This window comes from Aythya ferina (genome assembly GCF_964211825.1).
Source record: "Aythya ferina genome assembly, chromosome: Z".
Taxonomy (NCBI): Eukaryota; Metazoa; Chordata; class Aves; order Anseriformes; family Anatidae; genus Aythya; species Aythya ferina.
Genome location: NC_140299.1, coordinates 38,223,306 through 38,241,916, shown reverse-complemented (window position 1 = coordinate 38,241,916; position 18,611 = coordinate 38,223,306). Strand labels below are relative to the sequence as shown.

At 39.5% G+C, this 18,611-nt stretch overlaps 2 protein-coding genes across 2 annotated transcripts in view; one reads left to right on the top strand and one right to left on the bottom strand.

Annotated features, from left to right (window-relative positions):
• The window catches only part of CARNMT1 (carnosine N-methyltransferase 1), a 34,676-nt gene extending 30,708 nt beyond the window's left edge, over positions 1 to 3,968 (bottom strand). The window contains exon 1 of the mRNA XM_084504644.1: positions 1,231 to 3,968. Coding sequence (XP_084360770.1) covers positions 1,231 to 1,316 — 86 coding nt within the window. The 5' untranslated portion in view covers positions 1,317 to 3,968. The remainder of the gene's footprint in view (positions 1 to 1,230) is intronic.
• Positions 1,628 to 18,370, top strand: OSTF1 (osteoclast stimulating factor 1; the record flags this gene model as incomplete). The annotated part of the gene is made up of 10 exons (XM_084504643.1): positions 1,628 to 1,679; positions 6,662 to 6,756; positions 10,357 to 10,407; positions 10,491 to 10,554; positions 13,662 to 13,715; positions 14,071 to 14,265; positions 14,702 to 14,751; positions 14,862 to 14,940; positions 15,420 to 15,518; positions 18,312 to 18,370. The coding sequence occupies 10 exons, from the start codon at positions 1,628 to 1,630 to the stop codon at positions 18,368 to 18,370; spliced, it is 798 nt and encodes a 265-aa protein (XP_084360769.1).
• Between the last annotated feature and the right edge of the window lie 241 nt (positions 18,371 to 18,611).

Genomic DNA, 18,611 nt, shown 5'->3' with positions numbered 1-18,611 from the left:
AGAGCTGCAGCACCAGTGGCCACACCACGTTTCCCCTCGGTCACCACAGACCGGGCACCGAACCCGCCCGCCCGTTTCGCGGAGCTGCCGGAGGGCTCACGCAGCTCGCCCCCCGCCGCTGCCCGGGCGCAGCACCGCCCGCGAACCGCCGCCGACACACACCGGCAGAGCGGCCAGCGCCAACCGCCCCGCCCGCGGCCCTTCCGCAGGGCAGCAGCCGGCCCGCAGGGCACCGAGCCCCCGTCACGCAGCGGGGACGGGGCACCGCGCACCTCACGCCTGCCGCCGCTACTCGCCCGCGCTCCAACCGCCGCCAACCGCCGCCAACCGCCGCCGGGGCGACGGGGGCGAGCCAGGAGGGGCGGGGCCTCGGCGCGCAGGGGGTGGCTGCGCACGGCACCACGCGGCCGCCGCTAGGGGGCGCTGCGCACGGCACGGGCGCTGCACACGCCCATCGCCGCCGCCCTCCCCCCCTCCCTCCTTCCTCCTCCCGCTCCCCGTCCTCGCCTTCCTCGTCCGCCGCCGCCGCCGGGAGCCCGCAGAGGGCTCGCCCCGCCGCCCGCAGCCATGTCCAAGCCGCCGCCGCCCAAGCCGGCCAAGCCAGGTAAGGCGCGAGGGAGGGTCCCGGCGGCCCGCGGAGCAGCCGGGTGCCGGCTGACGGAGCCCCGCGGAGGGGGGCGCGGGGCCGAGCCGCCCTCCCGCTGCCTTCCTCTTCCTCGGCTGGGCGCCGCGGCGCCGGGGAAGCTTCCAGAAGGCCCCGTCAGGCCCCCGCTGGCCGGGAAGCCGTCAGGGAGGCGGTGCGGGGCGAGCCCCGCGGCCGAGGCTCGGGAGCAGCCCCGCGGGGAGCCCCCGCCGCCAGCCCCTACTCCCCTGCCAGCGCCCTGAGGCGGAGCTCTTGCCCCGGGCCCCTGTCGCGGAGAGTTAGCTTCCACGGCCTGACAAAAAAAAACACATAAAAGCACATCTTTCTTTTTCTTTTTCCTTCTAAAAACGTGCTGAAAAGAATGATTAGAAGTGGCGTAGTTTTCAAACTTAGCGTAAAGATGTCTTCCTGCGGGTCAACGTACACGCTCCTCTGTCAAAATTTAAGCCATTAGGTTTAGCTTTCTTCTTAACGCTTTCCAAAAATACCTCGAGCCTAACCAAACACTTGAACAGCTTGTAACTTTTGAATTCGTTTAGAGGAAGTGCAACACCGGTTTAGGACACTTAACCCATCTATCTACCTACCTGCAGAAGCAAAATCTGTGAAAGCTCCCTGAATGCGGAGTTCCACCCTTGGGGGAATTTCCTCTGCTCTTTAATCTGCTAAGCATCTTTCAAAACTGACCGTGCCCACGGGGAAAATAAGGCAGTACTAGAAGTATGGCCCTTGTGGTCTGCCATTGAAAACCTGTATGAGGAAATCTGTGGGCTTCTGAAAGGGTGTGGTGTTATTTTAACAGCCAAATATGTACAAAAAAAAAAAAATCTAGAGTGGGTAACTCAGTGTCGATTTGCAGAAAGATGGGTTAAAGTTAAGATTCTTAAGGAATTTCAGGAATCAAACTATTTAACCTCCCAGAGCTACAAGGCTAACTCCGGCGTTTTATGTCTAATGTTGGGCATTCTTCACGAGTTTACTGCGATGCAGTTTTGTGGTACGACTGATCTGATAAAATGCAGGCTGCCATCAAAAGGTGAGGTTCTCTGTACCTGCACCATATCCCTTTTCCATTCTGTTTAGTGATGGGGCAAGCTGGATTGGTGTTCCGACACTACAGAACACTTTCTTGTTAGGTTATTCTTATATTACAATGAACTTGCTGATCTGGTTTACCACATGATTGCTTGACACAGCAAAAGGAAATGGGTAGAAATAAATGGCAGAAGAAGAAAGAGGAAGAGAATAAGGCTTTCTTAGTAGTTGTTCTCAGGGTCGATTAATGAAAGTCTTTTTGAAAAACGTCTTCTTTTTGAAAAGAGAAAGTGAGGCTATTGTGTTAATGTAATTCCAAGGCAGGAAGAGACTGTCTTCTAGTTTACTTCAAAATATTTTGTACAGCTGGCTTCTTTCTGTGTATAATACCAGTTATGTTTTTAATACTGTCATTGGATCTCTTGGGGTTATAGGCATTAAAATGTAGCAACTTAAAGACATAAATATAGGGGCTGCATGTTGTGAAACAATTCCTGTAGCTTTTGATACAAATTGATGTATCTGTTAGCAACTTCTAGGCTGCAGATGATGGAATGTTTTCTCAGTGCATTTGATGAGGCTGTTAATTTTTCTTCGTTATTATTAGGTATCCAGACTGTAACCTGATATGTAGCCTGTGTCGGAGGACATCAAACCTGCTTGCCTTGCCACTGAATAGTTACAATTCAAGACAGATAGGAAACAAGACTTCGGCTGCTGCAGTTCTCTACAAATTTATTTATTTATTTATTTTTTACATAGGAAAAACTGCAAACTAGGTAGAAATGGAGGGAGATGCAGCCAGTGGTAGAGAAGTATGTGTAGTGAAATACTCATTTCTAAAACAGTGAGAGTGTTCATCATGGGGCTGTTGGAGATTACAGCTGGAAGGCCAGACAGTGCTTTGAAAATGTGCAAAACAGGACGTGCTAAGGGAAGAATACTAATTACAGCATTAAATGTGGTTTTCTTCTGTACATGAGAGATTTTTACCTGATCAAATACTCTTCACTTCTAATAATCCTGCTGCATGAGCAGTGCATTGGATTTCTTTGTGAAGAGGGGGTTTTGTCATTTTAGATTTTAGACAGTTGTCTGATACATTTGTCAGCTCTTGAGCTATATTTTGGCAACTGTGGTTAACCTTTGAGTAAGGGGCTGTGGTTGTTTTTAGTGGCTTTAGAAAGCTTCTAATTTTTATCGTTTTGTGACTTTTTCCTTTAAAACAATCCAGCTTTCAAAAAAGCCATCTCCTCACTTTGCTTTTCTGCTGAGGCTCTTCATACCATTCTTGCTTTCAGGCCTGTTTTTCTATTTAGACCTGCCACTGGAGATACAAAAGAGTGGAGTGGGAGCTGAGAATAGTTGAAGCTTTCTTCTAGCTTTCCTTCACTACGCAAGGGTAGGATTTCTCCTCCGTCTTTCAAAAGCTCTATTGATGTCTCAAACTACATTATTCTTTTTAGAGTTCATTAACCTCTTAAACATTCTGTGTCTGATGTTGATTCTATTTACAAAAACTACTTAATAAATCCTTTGAACCTGACAAGCTGTATTGACTTGTGCTAGTTTTTTCCTTAAACAGTGTTCTGTGATTACACTTTTTTGACTTGAGCCTTACACTTCGTGCAGCAACATCTTTTCGGGACCTGAAAATGTTATGTTAATATTTTTAAAGAAATCTTCCTTATTTTCTTACTATCCCGATAAGGTAAGATTTATTGATCCTGGCACAGAGTCCACATAATACTTACATTTTACAGAGAAAGACAGGATTTTGTCCCAAGGAAATTACAATTTAAAATGATTCCAATTGAGAGGAAGGGAGGCAGAAGGAAACATAACATATGTAACAGAACGGCTCACTGCCTTAAAGTAGGTCTGTTGCCTTCGCAGCCACTAGTAGCTTTCACAGTTAAAAATAGAATTTTGAATATAAATATTTAGTTTGAACCACAGTCAAGTACTTTTCATGTTACTGAGATGAAGTAGGAGCTGTGGCACTTACAGGAGTCACAGAAGCAGAAAATACACCCTGAGTGGTACGCTAAGGTCTTGACAGCCAGATGGCTCAAACTGATCCCTTTTGTAGTCACTGAAAGGTTTCTGTCAGCTAGGGAGAGGTGAGCATGTGAGTGTGGGGAGCTGTGCCTTAGCCTCGAGCTTGAAAGTGGGAGGCTGTGGGGCGGACATTAGCACAACTATTAAACAGCACCAACATGAATGCTAAATTTCCGTTTCTGACCCCGGACCCTCCATTTACTGCAAGCGGCTTGCTGGGGCTACAAACAGGCTTCCTGCAAGTGAAGGCATTCTCTGTATTTGGAAAATTAAACTGCTAAGAAGAGGAAGATTAAAACATCAAACTGCTGGTCAAAATTAATTTATGAAATTGTATGCATCAAACACAAAGTGTCCACATATATCTTCACTGAGAATATTCTTAATTCTGATTTTCTGTAAACAAACGCTGTTTGTTCTTTCTGCTCCAGTTATTGATGGTTGCAGTCCATGGTTGTTGCTGGGCTACCCCACTTTGTCATCTATGCTGGTACCAGTCTGTCCTTTGGATTCATTTCTGTGTATCCCTAAACAGAGTCCCAGTCTTTTTTGCTGGATTAATGCCCCCCTGCCCTTCCCCCCTCCCATTTGTGTGCCCTTGTTCACTTTTCTAACAGAGCGCTATTTAAAAGTGGAAGATGGCTCTCTAAACACTGATACCTCTACTTTTTGTCTGTCTTAAAGTGGTCCTTAAATGTTGTATTGTACTCAGTTGTGTCTCTATGCAAAAATCTTTGAGCAAAATGCCAGATTTCAAGCAGCAGTCCTGTAAAACATATTCCCACTCTTTAATCCTTCTTGAACGTCTGAGTGTAACAGCACCTTATTTTCCTGTTCCTGAAAAGTCAGGGGAGGAAAGTTTCCATCTGCCCTTAATGTCCTTCTAAGAAAACAGCATGCTTCCAAAGACGCATGCATTATCATAACACAAGCATTACTTTCCTTGTTAAAGTGAAGTGCAAGCATATCACAAATGATCCTGATCTATAGTTTTCCCATAATGCCAGCTCTTACAAAAAGCATCGTGGCTTCCAATTGCTGCTGTTGCCAGGCTGTGTAATTCCTTTGTAGGGTCCTAAATCAACACTGAGAAAGCACCAACTGTTTGTGACAGCACATCATCTGTGAGGCAGAAGATGTCTTGCATGCTTCAGAGAAAATCATCTGAATGTGCATCAAAATGCACAATTTGTGTTCTGGGAGGAGACTCTGAAACTTGCATAGGCCCTTGAACCTGTCCTTTTTCTCCCTACCCTGGAGCTTATTCATACTTTCTCTTTTTGGTCAAATTGTTACAGGTGGGGATTGAAATTAGTTGTTGTTAATCAAATTTCTGCTAGACTCTCCCTTATTCTCAGCTTTGTCTGTGCAGCCTTGGAGGATGGTCGCTGCCTAATGGCTGGTGACAGTTAGCCAAGAATTAGTTTGAACTCTTATGGAAGTTGATGGACTTGAAGTTTTCTAATTTGTGTGTAGAAGACCAGGGTCCGCAGTGCGGAGAGTATCCCATTCCCTCTGTTACAGGCACTGTAACAGTGCGCTGTGATATCCAGGGAGTCTTTATGTAAAGAAAGTTAATTACTCTGATTTTTATGGTAGTCTAGTGCTACTCACTCTAAATGTAGTCGATGAAAAGATGCTCCATCGTGACCAATATCTGATTTGTAAAATGTTGTTTGGATCATTCAGTGAAATTTGATTGTGTCTGTCTCTGGCAGGAGAACGAGGATGTAAAATTCTAGCAAAAGACCTGTATTGGTTCACTGGAGCCAAGCCTTGATTGGCTTATAATCATGATTATTTTAACTAAAATAAATGGCTCTCACATCCAGGAAGGTGTCGTGCTGTGTGTTTTTTGTTATTGTTAGTTTTGTTTGTTTGTTTGTTTTTGCTGAATAAGTAATACAAATTGACTAACAAAGTTGTTTTCCCTCCCCTTTAGTGCTAGAAGTTTGGCCTCACTGAGATGGCTAAATAAATAATGCCATGCAAGAATCAGTCTCTTTTCTTTCTTTCACAGGTGAAAGTAAATAAGAGGAAAGCAGAAAATGCTTTAGGTGCAAGTTGAGTGGAATTTTAATGCTGGTGTCTGTGACAGCATTGAGAAGCTGGTGTAAAAGGACAGAAGGGAAGTGGGGGGGGGGGGAACATTACTGAGAGAAACTAAATCTGCTGCAACTAAATTTGTTGCAAAAACACTTAGCACTTCTTTGAAAACAACTTTCTATTAATGATACTGCAATTAAAATCAAAATTGTTAGGAAACAAAGTTTCTAGTCCTTTGAAAAAAAACTTTTTTTTTTTTTAAACTTTGTATTGGAAAACCCAGTAGAGGTCTTGTGTAGTTCAGTATATATCAGAAGCTGCATTTTTAAACTGTTGTTACTGTTTAGTACCACAGTTTCTTTCCTTTCATGAGTGTTATTTGTTACTCAACTGTTAAGAGGAATCTGAGTTGCCTGTTCCCTTTCTTGATGAAAGCATTCTGTAGGAGAAATTATCAGAAAGAATTCAGAGGAATTTAGGTTGACTCACCTTGTCCTGCTGCTGGGTGAGGGTTTGTTAAATTGTGACGTGGGTGTTTTGTATGCTGAGTTCACTTGACTGTGTAGTGTGTGTATAAATTATCCTTTTTTGTCAGATAGTTGTATTATAGATGTTTAATAAAAATCCTGTGAAAAGGGAAAAGGCAGACTTGTGGCTGAAGTACGGAACTGAAAAGGACTGTTCAGATTTGTCCCTGCAGTTACTGTGAGATATCTCTGCACTGTGCTTCTATTTTTTATTTTCAGAAGTGATACTGCCTTTGTTAGTTATGCTGATAACAAAGTTGTTAATCTTAGCCTGATACCTTGAGACCTCAAAAATAAAATAAAATAAGAAAGTAGATGTGTCTTTTGCATTTTGGTTATTTTGTTCTAGAAATACCCGTTCAGGAGGTGCAGCCAGTCTACTTAAGCAAATCTAAATCAGTGCTAATACCCATCGTCTCCATCCTACCGGAATCTTACAAAGTGGTTAGTGAAAGGAGAGTAGTAAAGAGGAGCACAGCAGGTCCTCAGGCACTTTCTAATTTTGTGCTTATTCCAGAGGACACTAGCCAGGAAAAGATGTAATTTTGTATGCAAGCCTAGGGATGTGCATTGCTAGATAAAAGTACTTGTATTCAAGTGATTGTGGCTACTCGTGTGCCTAGTAAAAAACAGGTTATTGGTATTTCCAGAATGGGGGCACTAGTTTAATATGCCCCTTGAGTCCCTATGTTTTGTTGTTTTAAATCTCATTAATTTATGAGATTTAATTAATCTCTGGGAGAAAAGAAAATTTACCCTGTGAAGTGCTAAAATCATATTGTTCTTTGCTCTTAAATGCAGCAATGTAAACAGGCTTAACATCTGTTTATCAATAAATACTTAAAAGATAATTTGAAAATGCCAGTAGTAAGTAGTGTTTAACTCCATATGAAGTACTGTAAAACTAAAGTTTACCAGACTTACTGTTTTGTAGATGCAGATCTGTACTTCATCAGAGGGAAATGTTCAGGAATGTGCTGTGCTGTGAAGCCATGAATAAACATTTGGGGAAGTAACTCTGTATTTCTATTGTATAGAATAAAACATAAACAGAAAACAAATTACCTTTAGTTTAAAAAACATTTCAACAGTGCTTTTATCAGCTTCAGTATTTACATTTTCTAAAACCTCCCCAGTTCTAGAAAACTGTTAAACTCTGGGTATGCGTGTAGTACATTATTACTGGAAATGCATGCTGTACAAAGATCTATATTTCTTGCTTTTCTCTATCTTCTGCCATCTTATCATTTCTGCTTTATTATTTGTTATTCTTCCCTTTTGGTCTCCAGTTTCTCCTTTTACTTAAGTAGAACCTTGAAAAGTAGTGTTTGATGCTTAAAGTCATCAAAGTATATAGTGTGCAGTCCTTTTGTGCATTTTACTGCCATCTATTCAAGAAAAAGTCTTAGATAAGGAACAGTATTCTGTACCACCCACCCCTTTATGTTACCCATCCTGGTTTGTCATCCCTTGTTCTTTCTCCATGTGTGTTTTTTTTTTTTTTTTTTTTTTTTTTTTTTATTGACTACTAGTCACAGTTTGGACACTTAATTCTGAAGCACTTGCGTCTATGACACATTATTGTTTGCTTGTTTTGTTTTCATCATTTCAATCCATGTAATGAATAGGGGTTTAATTCTTTTTAGCTGCTGCCACAGTACAGGTAGTTAGTTTCTGGAGTGTGGGTCTGTAAAGTGTTGAACCCATTATGTCTAAGTAATGGCTGCTGTGTGAGAGAGAATTCTAATGGTATTACTCAAGGAGAAAAAAAAATGTCTGGGAGAAGCATGGGATATAGCTACAAACTGGAAGAAAAATAGTATTTTCAGTGTCTGCATACGTTTGGTAATTAAGAAAGTTAACAGTTCAATTTTATGGATATATCATTACATGTACTTAGACATAAAAAAAAGCTTAATAGAGAGTACTAGATAAATGTTTTGCATAGCAGTTATGCATTGATAGATGTCCCTATATAAACATAGACTGTGCTATGGCTCTTGCACAAGAACATCTAGAGGTATTTGAAGATGTCTTTCAAAAACTACTCCAAGACTTCAGGATATCGATCAAAATGGCAGACTGATCAATATGGCAGCTTATACAGTTGAGTACCATCCCTCTTTCTCAAGCCTGTCAGCATATATATATATTTAGACTGAGATTTCTAAAGCCCTTAAGTTAGCCAAAATGCTTAAACTCTAAAACTCCCGTCAGTAGGCTATTTGCGGTCAGAAAGAGTACCTCTATTAAGAAAGTATCTCGAGACATTTTTTGCCTCCTCTTCTTTAGAGAAGGATAAGGGGTTATTCTTAAGAGGTAGGGAAACTTACTCTCTTGTTGCTCAATTCTTTCCACATAATTTACACCTTAATATACTGTGCAAGAGTCTGTGTAACCACACTTTGTTGTACAGTGTGAATCTTTGGCAGTAAATTCATCAGTGACAGAAAATATAAATAGCCTTTTCTAAGTAGTGCATTGTCTTAATGAACCAAAGAACTGCTTTGATTATAAGTTAGTCTGCATAACGTGAAATATAATTTAAGAACCTGCAGTACAGTGTGGCTTACTTACATAGTTGTGATATTTAAAAGCAAACAAATGTGTGTATATTTTTCCATCCAGCTCAGTATATTTCAGCAGTTCAATTAATAAAATTATAGAATGTACGTGTTTCTTCTCCTGAACCCATCTTATACCTTTTGCTTTGTATGCTCGAAATACACCTAGATTGAATATTTTTAAATGTTTACAGGGATGCTTCTCTTGCAGTTAATGTAGTTAAATTTCTGCCTCTCTGTGCTAAAGTTATGTTTTCCGGGCCTGGATGCTGCTATAAGAGTCTCTTAAAACTGCCCTATTAAAATAAACATTGCTTACTCAGTGGAATTATAAACACTAGGTTATTTTAAGCATGTAAGCAGAATACCTTATAAGTTGTACATTACATAAATAGGACTTGCTGACCATGATCATTTTACTTCAAGTCCTTCAATGATTTTTGTGCCATTGTGTTATTTTTTTGATTAATAATGACTGCAAGTATGAGAGCATAGGACAGACATCAGTCATTGCTTTGGTTCTTTATTCCTTCCTTAATTCTGTAGAATTTGACATTATTTAAAAAAAAAAAAAAAAAAAAAAAAACACAAGTATATGGGTGAGTAAATGATTGAAACTGCAATTTATCTCAGAAACCAGTGACAATACTTAAGTTGATTTACATGGTTAGCCATGAAGACTGTTAGATGTGTAGGACTGGTCAGTTGACCCATTTCCTTCAGAATCACGCTGCTTGGTTCAGTGTTTTCATCATTACTTTCATTGATAAAAATTCGTACCACAAACTCATTCAGCAAGCAGTTTTAAGGGTTAAGAAAAGGAATTTACTTGGATTTGGGGGCTGTATGTGTATGCAGTGTTTAGAAAGCATGGTATTAATAATTTTTTTTATATTTTTTTAGGGCAGGTTAAAGTGTTCAGAGCCCTGTATACGTTTGAACCCAGAACAGTAAGTATATCCAGATTTTGGGATTTGTAGGGGCTTCTTTTAAAACTTTTCTATAATAAGATTTCTTTAGTTCTGCTAGGATTGGACTATCAGACTTGCTGTACTACTTTTTCATTGAAAACGTGTGTTGATGGGTACTGGTTCTTAAACATGACTTTTCTTTTCTTCCAAAGGCAACAAGGATAATTGAGAGAGAACTGAGAGAGTTGATGAACTGTGACCAGCCAAGAAAGGGGAAGAAGTTAACAAACAAGATATATTTCACTGCTTTTGTTGCACAGTGTTCAGTTGGAAAGACCACAGTCTTTCTTTAGCAGTCAGGAAGATGACAGATCCAAAAAGTTAGCTGCAGGCAAGTCAAACTACAGTATCAGACTGTCAGGCAGTTGTCTAGTACGTACAGAATTAGAACTATGGTCATTTTGAAAGAAATACTGAATAGACTCTGCTTTTTACAGGTATTTATTTTACTTAATTATACACACCCAGATTTCTGTTTACCCTTACTTTTATTTTAATTATTTTTTAAGCCAGATGAACTGTACTTTGAAGAAGGAGATATCATTTACATCTCAGACATGGTGAGTCTGACACATCCCGTACAGACTATATACTTCTGAGATGCAGTATATCCCTTATAAACTCTTTTCTCCTTTCTCTTCAGAGTGATACAAACTGGTGGAAAGGAACTTGCAAAGGGAGAACTGGACTAATTCCAAGCAACTATGGTAATGTCTAGAATAATTTCATTTGGTAAGATCATTCACAATCAAAGGAAATGGCCAAATGAAAATTACTGATACACTTTCTTTCAGACACTGTTAACAATATTGGCATTTAACAGTACTCTGCCAGGGTATTTTGGAATACTTCTGCAATATCACTTACACTATGAATATCACTATTCATCAGCAGTGTACAGGCTGTGAGTTTGCCAAGTATTTGTTTCTAAGTGTGCATGTAACAGCAGGAGATGTTCTTAGTTTTGAGAGGAAGAACACATGGATATAAGGGAGGATTCTATAGGATGCACGCAACTCATGGGCTTACATTTTTGATATCCTTAGTGAATGTATTCCAACTTTTAAGATCTTAGTAGCAGTGTCTTAGATGTATTCTTTCCGTTTGTATATTGCTTTTGGTTTGAGGTGTTTTTTTTGTTTGTTTGTTTGTTTTTAAATAAATCTAATGATGGACACAAGTCCTTTTATAACTTGGAGCTCGAGAAGCTGGCAGAGCTTCTGGGTGGCTTCTTAGACAGATAGATTATCAATAGTTGAAATGTTAAGTAAATACTGTATGTGGACAGGAGTCTAAAGCAGATGAGCAGTTCTGTAGATATCCTTTGCTTTTTTGTCTTTTTTTTACTCTGCTGAAGAAATAGGGCTGTTTTGTTTGACATTTGTTGGTTTTTAATGAACCTATTCAGCCACAGAAGGAAATGTTTCTTGATTGCACCAACATTAAACATACCTGTTTTGACAGAATAGAAATTGCTTTTTCACATTCAACTAAAATCATTTTGAAAAGCCATGAGTATGGTAATCACAGCACAATTCTTCCAAGTCCACCCAGGAAATGTAGGCAGAGTAGCAGAGTCACGTGACAGGTTGCATCAGAACTGTTAGTATTTTGGTAACTGTGTGGTTGCTCTGTGTTGTCCCTTCTTCACCAGGAGACATGGTAGCAATGCTATATGGTTCCCCACCCTGAACTGTACTTAGTAGAATTATATGAGTAGAGGACTACAGTGCAGTTATTGAGACCATAGTGTACAATTTCACTTGCAGAAAAACTTTGTGACTTCTAGAATGACTATTCCTGCCAGAGATGATTGCTGTTATATACAAGAGTAGTTTAAAGGTGCTTACCTGCACTCAAATTTCTTTTGGACATTGAAGTGTGCTGTATTTAAAATAAAAGCAGCAACTATCAATTTGGAGAACTTGCTTCCAGTCTTTCACTGCAAAAATTATCCGAGCAGCATTAAGCTTTCATCAGCATTGGTGAGTCTGTACCTGGAGTACTGTGTGTAGTTCTCAGCTCCCCTGTACAAAAGGGACATGGAGTTACTGGAGCGAACACAGTGAAGGGCCATAAAGATGAAGGGACTGGAGCACCTCTCCTATGAAGAAGTGGTGTGGTCTTCTTCCTTGGCAGTCTTCAAAAGCTGTCTGGACATGGTCCTGGGCAACCTGCTCTGGGTGGCTTTACCTGAGTAGGGGCACGGGACTAGATGACTTTCAGAGGACCCTTCCAACCTCAACCGCTCTGATTTTAGGCCAGAAGGATATGTCTGTGCGCATGCTTTTGCAAAATTTCATGTGTAAGCAGAACAGAAACCTATGTAGAACCTAAGAATGAAGAGTGCTAGGAACATGTTTTCCAATTTAGACATACAAAATCTTCATAAATTTGCTTCCGCTGGTCATCACGGTTAGGTCTGCCTAGGTTTTTAGTCTTAACTACTGAAACAGTGATACCTCCTCGTGTGCTTCAGCAACCTTTTTGAGGAAGGTGGAGACAGGCGTGAAACTGCTGAGTCTCTGGTGGGGTCTTGTACTCCACTTGCTGGGCTTGAAGGAACATGTCTGAATAGAAAAGCTGATGAAGCTAGAGTTATGAGCAAGTGTTATCTGCATTAAAAATACTTATTACTGAACTTCTGACAGTTTTATAAGGACAAAATTATTTTTAGGTTTCTGAGAGAGTGTTATGCTTTATGAAAGTTAATGCTTTCTGCTGTGCATTACAAGCACTACCAAATATCACTAGGGCATTCTGCTAATGTGATGGCTGTCCACTTCTGCTCTACTTCAGGATTCTGTTCACTGCTGGCACAAACTTTTGGAACCTGAAGTACTGGAATCTAGCAGTTCTATTTTATTCACGGTTAGAGAAACATGAAATAAGAATACGTTATGACAATCTTCAGACTTCTGTTTCTGATAATTGAAATATATTTGCCTGCATTGCATCTGATTGTAGTAGCAGTTGGATCTGAGAAACATACTCTTATATTCTCCCTGCCTAGGGTAACAAGCTGTAGAGCAAGGACATAGGGAGTCTACTCATCTCAGATTGTATTTATCTGTTTGCATAGTAGTAACAAGCTTTTTCACCTAAAAACTACTAAAAAAAAAAAGGAGTTGCCAAATCACAGCTGCACTTCCAGCTGTTCCACAGTGCTGTTCAGTTTCTTTTTTTCTGTTGCAACAGCACAGTGACCAGGAACTTGTTGGCTTCTCTTCTCTAGTAAAACCTAAAGCTTGTGAGATGAAGCAAAGACCTACAGAAGCCTCAACTTGAATCTGCTTACTGCTATATTCATTGCTTCTGCAGTTATGATTTGCAGATCTCCTGTAAGTTTTCCAGGGAAAATAAAAACCTCTGTTAAATAAGTTGTAAGTCTGTTGACAGTGGGTTTTCTTAGCTATCTTTCAGAGACCCCTTGGAAATAATTCACTTATAACTACAGAAGGCAAGCTGTAGGTTGAAAGCCTAGTCACATGCAGTTACTTAGGAACATTCCAATTGTGGAAAGGCAAGTAACAACTGAGATAAAATATTACCAGATACCTAATGCCTTGCAACCTCTGATCAATTCAGTGCTGTGCTTTGAAGTTTTTACAAGCGCTTTTCTGAATTGCTTTACCATACATAAGAAATTGAAGTGTATCTGACTAGTCCATCAGGCACAAGTCCCCTTTCATATGTGAATCAAATATGTATTACTGTCTCCTGTAGAACAAATAGCAAGTTTTATTTCTGTACAGAAATCAAGTATCTCTTCAGTTTCAGATGTAGTTAGAATGTACTGTCTGTTTCATTTCAGTGGCCGAGCAAGCTGAATCTATTGATAATCCATTGCATGAAGCTGCCAAGCGAGGTAAGTGTGACTTGGATTTTAGTTGTGTAATGCTAAAAGACTGTTTTGTGTTAAAATAATGTATTTAGAATGAAGTTACCCTGTCTGTTTTGTTTATCTGATATCTTGAACTGTCAAGATAGTTACTTGCTGAAGTTCAGCAGCTTTCAGAAGCTGGTTTACAGTCTGGGAAAATTGCCACTCTCTGTGACATGATTGTATATACAGCAGAAGAAGTTGGTGTCATCCATTTAGCTGTGCAGGGACCTGAAGGTCTCCTGAGAAGGAGGAAGAGATGTTTGCTATGAGTTGGACAGGTTGTTTTACAAATTATAGTTGTTTCTGATAACTTTTTCTCCTTGTATGTTCATGGCAGGACTGGCGGTTTTCATAAAGAACCAAGTAATGTTTCTATTAGCTTTTAAAAGAAAAAACAAATCAGTAAAACAGAATTGTTTTTCAGGCAATCTAAGCTGGTTGAGAGAATGTTTGGATAACCGAGTTGGGGTCAATGGCTTAGACAAAGCTGGAAACACAGCTCTGTACTGGGCATGCCACGGAGGCCACAAAGGTATGGGAGAATTCATTGGAGATAACTGTCCTCTGATTTTCTTGATTTGCTTGTTAGATAGATTGCTAAATAATAAAGCAAGGATTTTATATATATGTACATATATATATATATATTATATTTTTTTTAAGAGAAGTTAAAGCTATAAGGGAAGTTCAGGTCTGTCAAATGCTATGTGTTTTGATGTTGCTGTTGAAGTGGGCTTTCTAATCACTGTAACTGGTAGAAGTGGAGCGGGAAGGACAGACAAAAAAAGTGTTGCTTATTTTGTTGTAGTGACTGGTGACTGGTTGTTTCCTGAACATGTTCTGGCTGTTAGAGATTTTCATTAGCTGATTGGATCTCTCTTTCCTTGCATCTTAACTAAAATCTGTACTATGAATGTAAATAAGACCATTTTGTTTCCAGTAAACTCTTTTTTTCCTGTTCTTTGCAGATATAGTGGATGTTCTGTTTACCCAAGCAAACCTAGAGTTAAACCAACAGGTAGGAGGACCCTTACACTACAGATCTGATTTTATTTGTCCTTGGTACAGGCTGAAAGGTTTTTTTTTTTCTGTATTTTAATCCTGTTGCTTTTCCCTCTAACTCCACAGAACAAATTGGGAGACACAGCTTTGCATGCTGCTGCATGGAAAGGTTATGCAGATATTGTAGAGATGCTGCTGGCAAAGGGTAAAGATCTTCACCAAGATTTCAACAACCTGTGTGGCAGACGAGCTTCCTGAATTTTTATTAATGTGTATATTTAAACTTTTTTCCTATAACCCAGGTACAATCTCTAGCCAGCTTACCTGCCATGACTTTATATGCCTTACAGAAAATTCTGGCAGCTGTTTAGAAAGTAGACACGTCACCTGCTTAAATTAAATTTCATCCTGCTATGTGGACAAAATTAGGCACTTAACCCCAGAACAGCAGTTCCGTTTCCTTCTTGGAAAGGGAGAGCAGACAGCAATTTCCCTAGCCAGCTGTAGCTTTTGGAAGCTCATCCATATCTTTTAGTCTACTTCAGATCAGTCCATAAATAAGATTTCCTTGTCCATTATTCTGAGCTGTTTTACCCATGCTACTGAAACTCATGTCTTACTTAATGTCATTGCTCAAGGCATACCTGGGACAGTGATTAATAGTGGAAATATTGTGTTATAAAGGGGCAAGAACAGATCTGAAGAACAACGAGAAGAAACTGGCTTTAGACATGGCAACCAATGCAGCTTGTGCTTCACTGCTTAAGAAGAAACAGAGTGCAGGTATCTATAATTTTGTTCTTCAGATAATTTTTTCCTCTTTGGAGGACACACTATTTCAGCTGAGTATCAAGATGTTGTTAGTCATAATCACTCTGGAGCTAAGAGTGTTCTTTGGAAGGGTTTGTTTGAATGAGGTGGTTCAGCAGAGGTGTGATAGGCCTGTGGTTCATCACATCCAGTGTAGTTGACTCCACACGAAATGCCATCCTACTTAGCAAGAGGCAAAGGAATTTGTGGAAACAGTAAGGGCTATTCAGAAGAAAAGTGAGGATGGAAACTTCCTTTAGGAGCAGTATACTACAAGGAACAGGGTGTGAGAATAAAGCAGTGTGGCATGTTTTCTCTGTTCTTCTAAACTAAATCAATATCTGCAGAAGCTCCTCTTTTTTTCTGTTTGTTTGGTTTGTTTGTTTGTTTTTGTCTTGCTGCTTTTACAACTTTTTACTCCTATGTCTTTCTAAGTGATGTTCAATGGAGGAATAAAGAAAGAATGATTTCAGGTATTTATCAAAATAGTCTCTCTGCCTCGCACTTGTGTTCTTCTTTCCTAACAGCCCAATGTCTGTGTACAAAGGCTTCTGGGAGGTAAAAAGGACATTTTACAAAAGTGAACAAATACTGAATTGTTCAGCGTCACATAAGCAACATCACCTGTGACTTTCAGGATGCTGAAATTTGTGTGGAAACCCTAAGTGAATTACACATACATGTAAGATGAGAAATGTCTTAATGACACAGGCAGTGACAACTTGTACCAATGGGATGCAGTCTAGCAACTGTACTGTTGAAGGGCTAGCATGGAAAACATGGGAACAGAAGGAATTATTTGTGGGTAATACGCAGTTGTGGGAGTTAAATGATGGAACATCTGACAGTAGCTTTGAAGAATGATGATCAGTTGCAGCAAAAATACTGATCAGCTTTTTCATAGAGGTAATACCCAGATTTCCTAGAAAATGTTGACAAACTATTTCTCTCAATTTTGGCTCTGAAGAAAACAGTTGTAACCAGGGGCAGACTTTCCTCTGTTTCAATATGTGTTGTTGTTTTTTTTTTTTCCTAATGTTATCTAATCCCTGTTAGAACGACTTATTTTTTTTCCTGTCTTGTTTAGACACCTCGTATGGGACTATCTTCTGTTCTAATGTCCCAGATAATTATATTAATATTTCATTTTGTGGCTCTAGAAACTTTACCTACTTTTGGTTCATTTGCTTCACTCCTAAATTATTTTGTTTCACAGCTGACTAATTTTTCATCCTTAGTCACGTCATCTGTTGCCAGGCTCTGATACTCTCGCACAGTTTTCTTGTTTGTCTTGATATGAGAGCCGATGTTAGTTTTTTAACTGCAGGTTCAATATTAGCTTCCTTGCTTGTTTTTCTCTGTAAATTTGGTCATTTATAACCTATGTGATACTGCTAGTCTGTTCTTGTTTGCTCTATTTTCTTGGTCATTTGTATTCATTCCTTTTTTTCTATGACTGGATTCTACATTTCAGTATTTCAAGTATCTCTCAGTTAAAATATGTTTCTTTTTCAGAAGCTCAGTCCTATTTCAGTGGTCTTCCTGTCCCCATTTTCAAATTTGTTCCTATTTATATGGACCAGATATGGCTTATATCACAGTCTGTCTATAAAACGTTTTGTTTTCTCCAAGGAAGGTTACTTACATTTAACTTCCACAAGTTAAATGTCCAATTTTGCTTTACGTTTTTACACACAGATTCATGTGTACATGTCACAACTATTGAAGTGTATTCTAAGAAATGAGAGTTATTAAAATTGCGCCATACGAATGCAAAAAGATTGTGTCGCTTTTGCTTTTGAGAAAACAGAATCTGTCCTTTCCTAAAGCATGGTCCCTTGAGCACAGGGCTCTACTGTTTCTTGTTTCTTTCCTTCCTTTTCTTTTCCTACTAAAGAGAAAAAACTTTCATATATTTCTTTTATCAAAATGATACAGCAGGTCAGTTTAAATTTACTCGTTTTTATTCTAGAAGTCTGGTATAGCATGGTGATTATTTCTGTGCGTTACATAAGTCTGCACTTGATATTAATAATTAAATATATTATTGCAAAATTATGACTAGGATCTTATGATTCTTTGCTCCCAATAGTACAGAATATTATACATTATATACGATATATGTTACTGTATATTTGAAAATCTGCTGGAAAATAATTATTTATTACAGAAAGCCTTTGCAGTTTATCTTTGTTTAGTCCCAAAGATAGATGTAGTTCTCCAGGTAGTACTGCACTTCAGTACTCCTGTGTTCCGCTTACCATTTTTTCAAAAGCATAAGCTCATAAAGTAGATCTAAGAAATGCTTGCTTAGGAAAAAATGTAGGTGAGGAAAGAGAAGACAATGATGGAGTGTGTTCGATTTTAAGTGGAGAATTGTAGCCATCTAAGCACTTGGAAGAAAATTACATAAACTCTTCTGCCAGTGCAGCCCTCCTTTCCTTTTTGATTTGAAGTTAACATATACAGAAAATACAACTAGAGCGTTCCATCTCTGCTGTACAGCTCCTAACAAGCCAGGAGGTGGCTCCTGAGGGTCACTGAGGACAGACTACATTACATACATATGAGATGTGACTGGCTTAGCCCTACCTTTGCAATCCAGATCTTCAGTCCCAGCATCTGTATAGTGCTAGCATCCCAGAATGATACAGAAATCAGTTTTCTCAGATACTGATTTACAAGCATTGCAAATCTTTTTTTTTTTTTTTTTTTTGTCTGATTTTTATCCCAGGCTAAAAGAGATCTTTTTTGCTTTTTTTCTAGGTACAGTCCGAACATTAAGTAATGCGGAGGAATACCTCGATGATGAAGACTCCGATTAGCTTTTTTCATTCAGCCTGAAGAACTGTAACCTATGCTATTTCCAAAGCGTATCTCTAAAACTGTAAAATTATCTTACTTAAAGTATTGCAGTCTTCCAATATAGCTTTCCAAGGGAGCAATCTTCATGTGTATCAGAAGATGCCACATTATAAGTCAGAGTTCCTTTGGAATTATCTGACAGGGGATGCGTGGCTTAGCCTTTCCTTTCTTATCTCTTGAATGGGCAGAGGGGACAGTCTT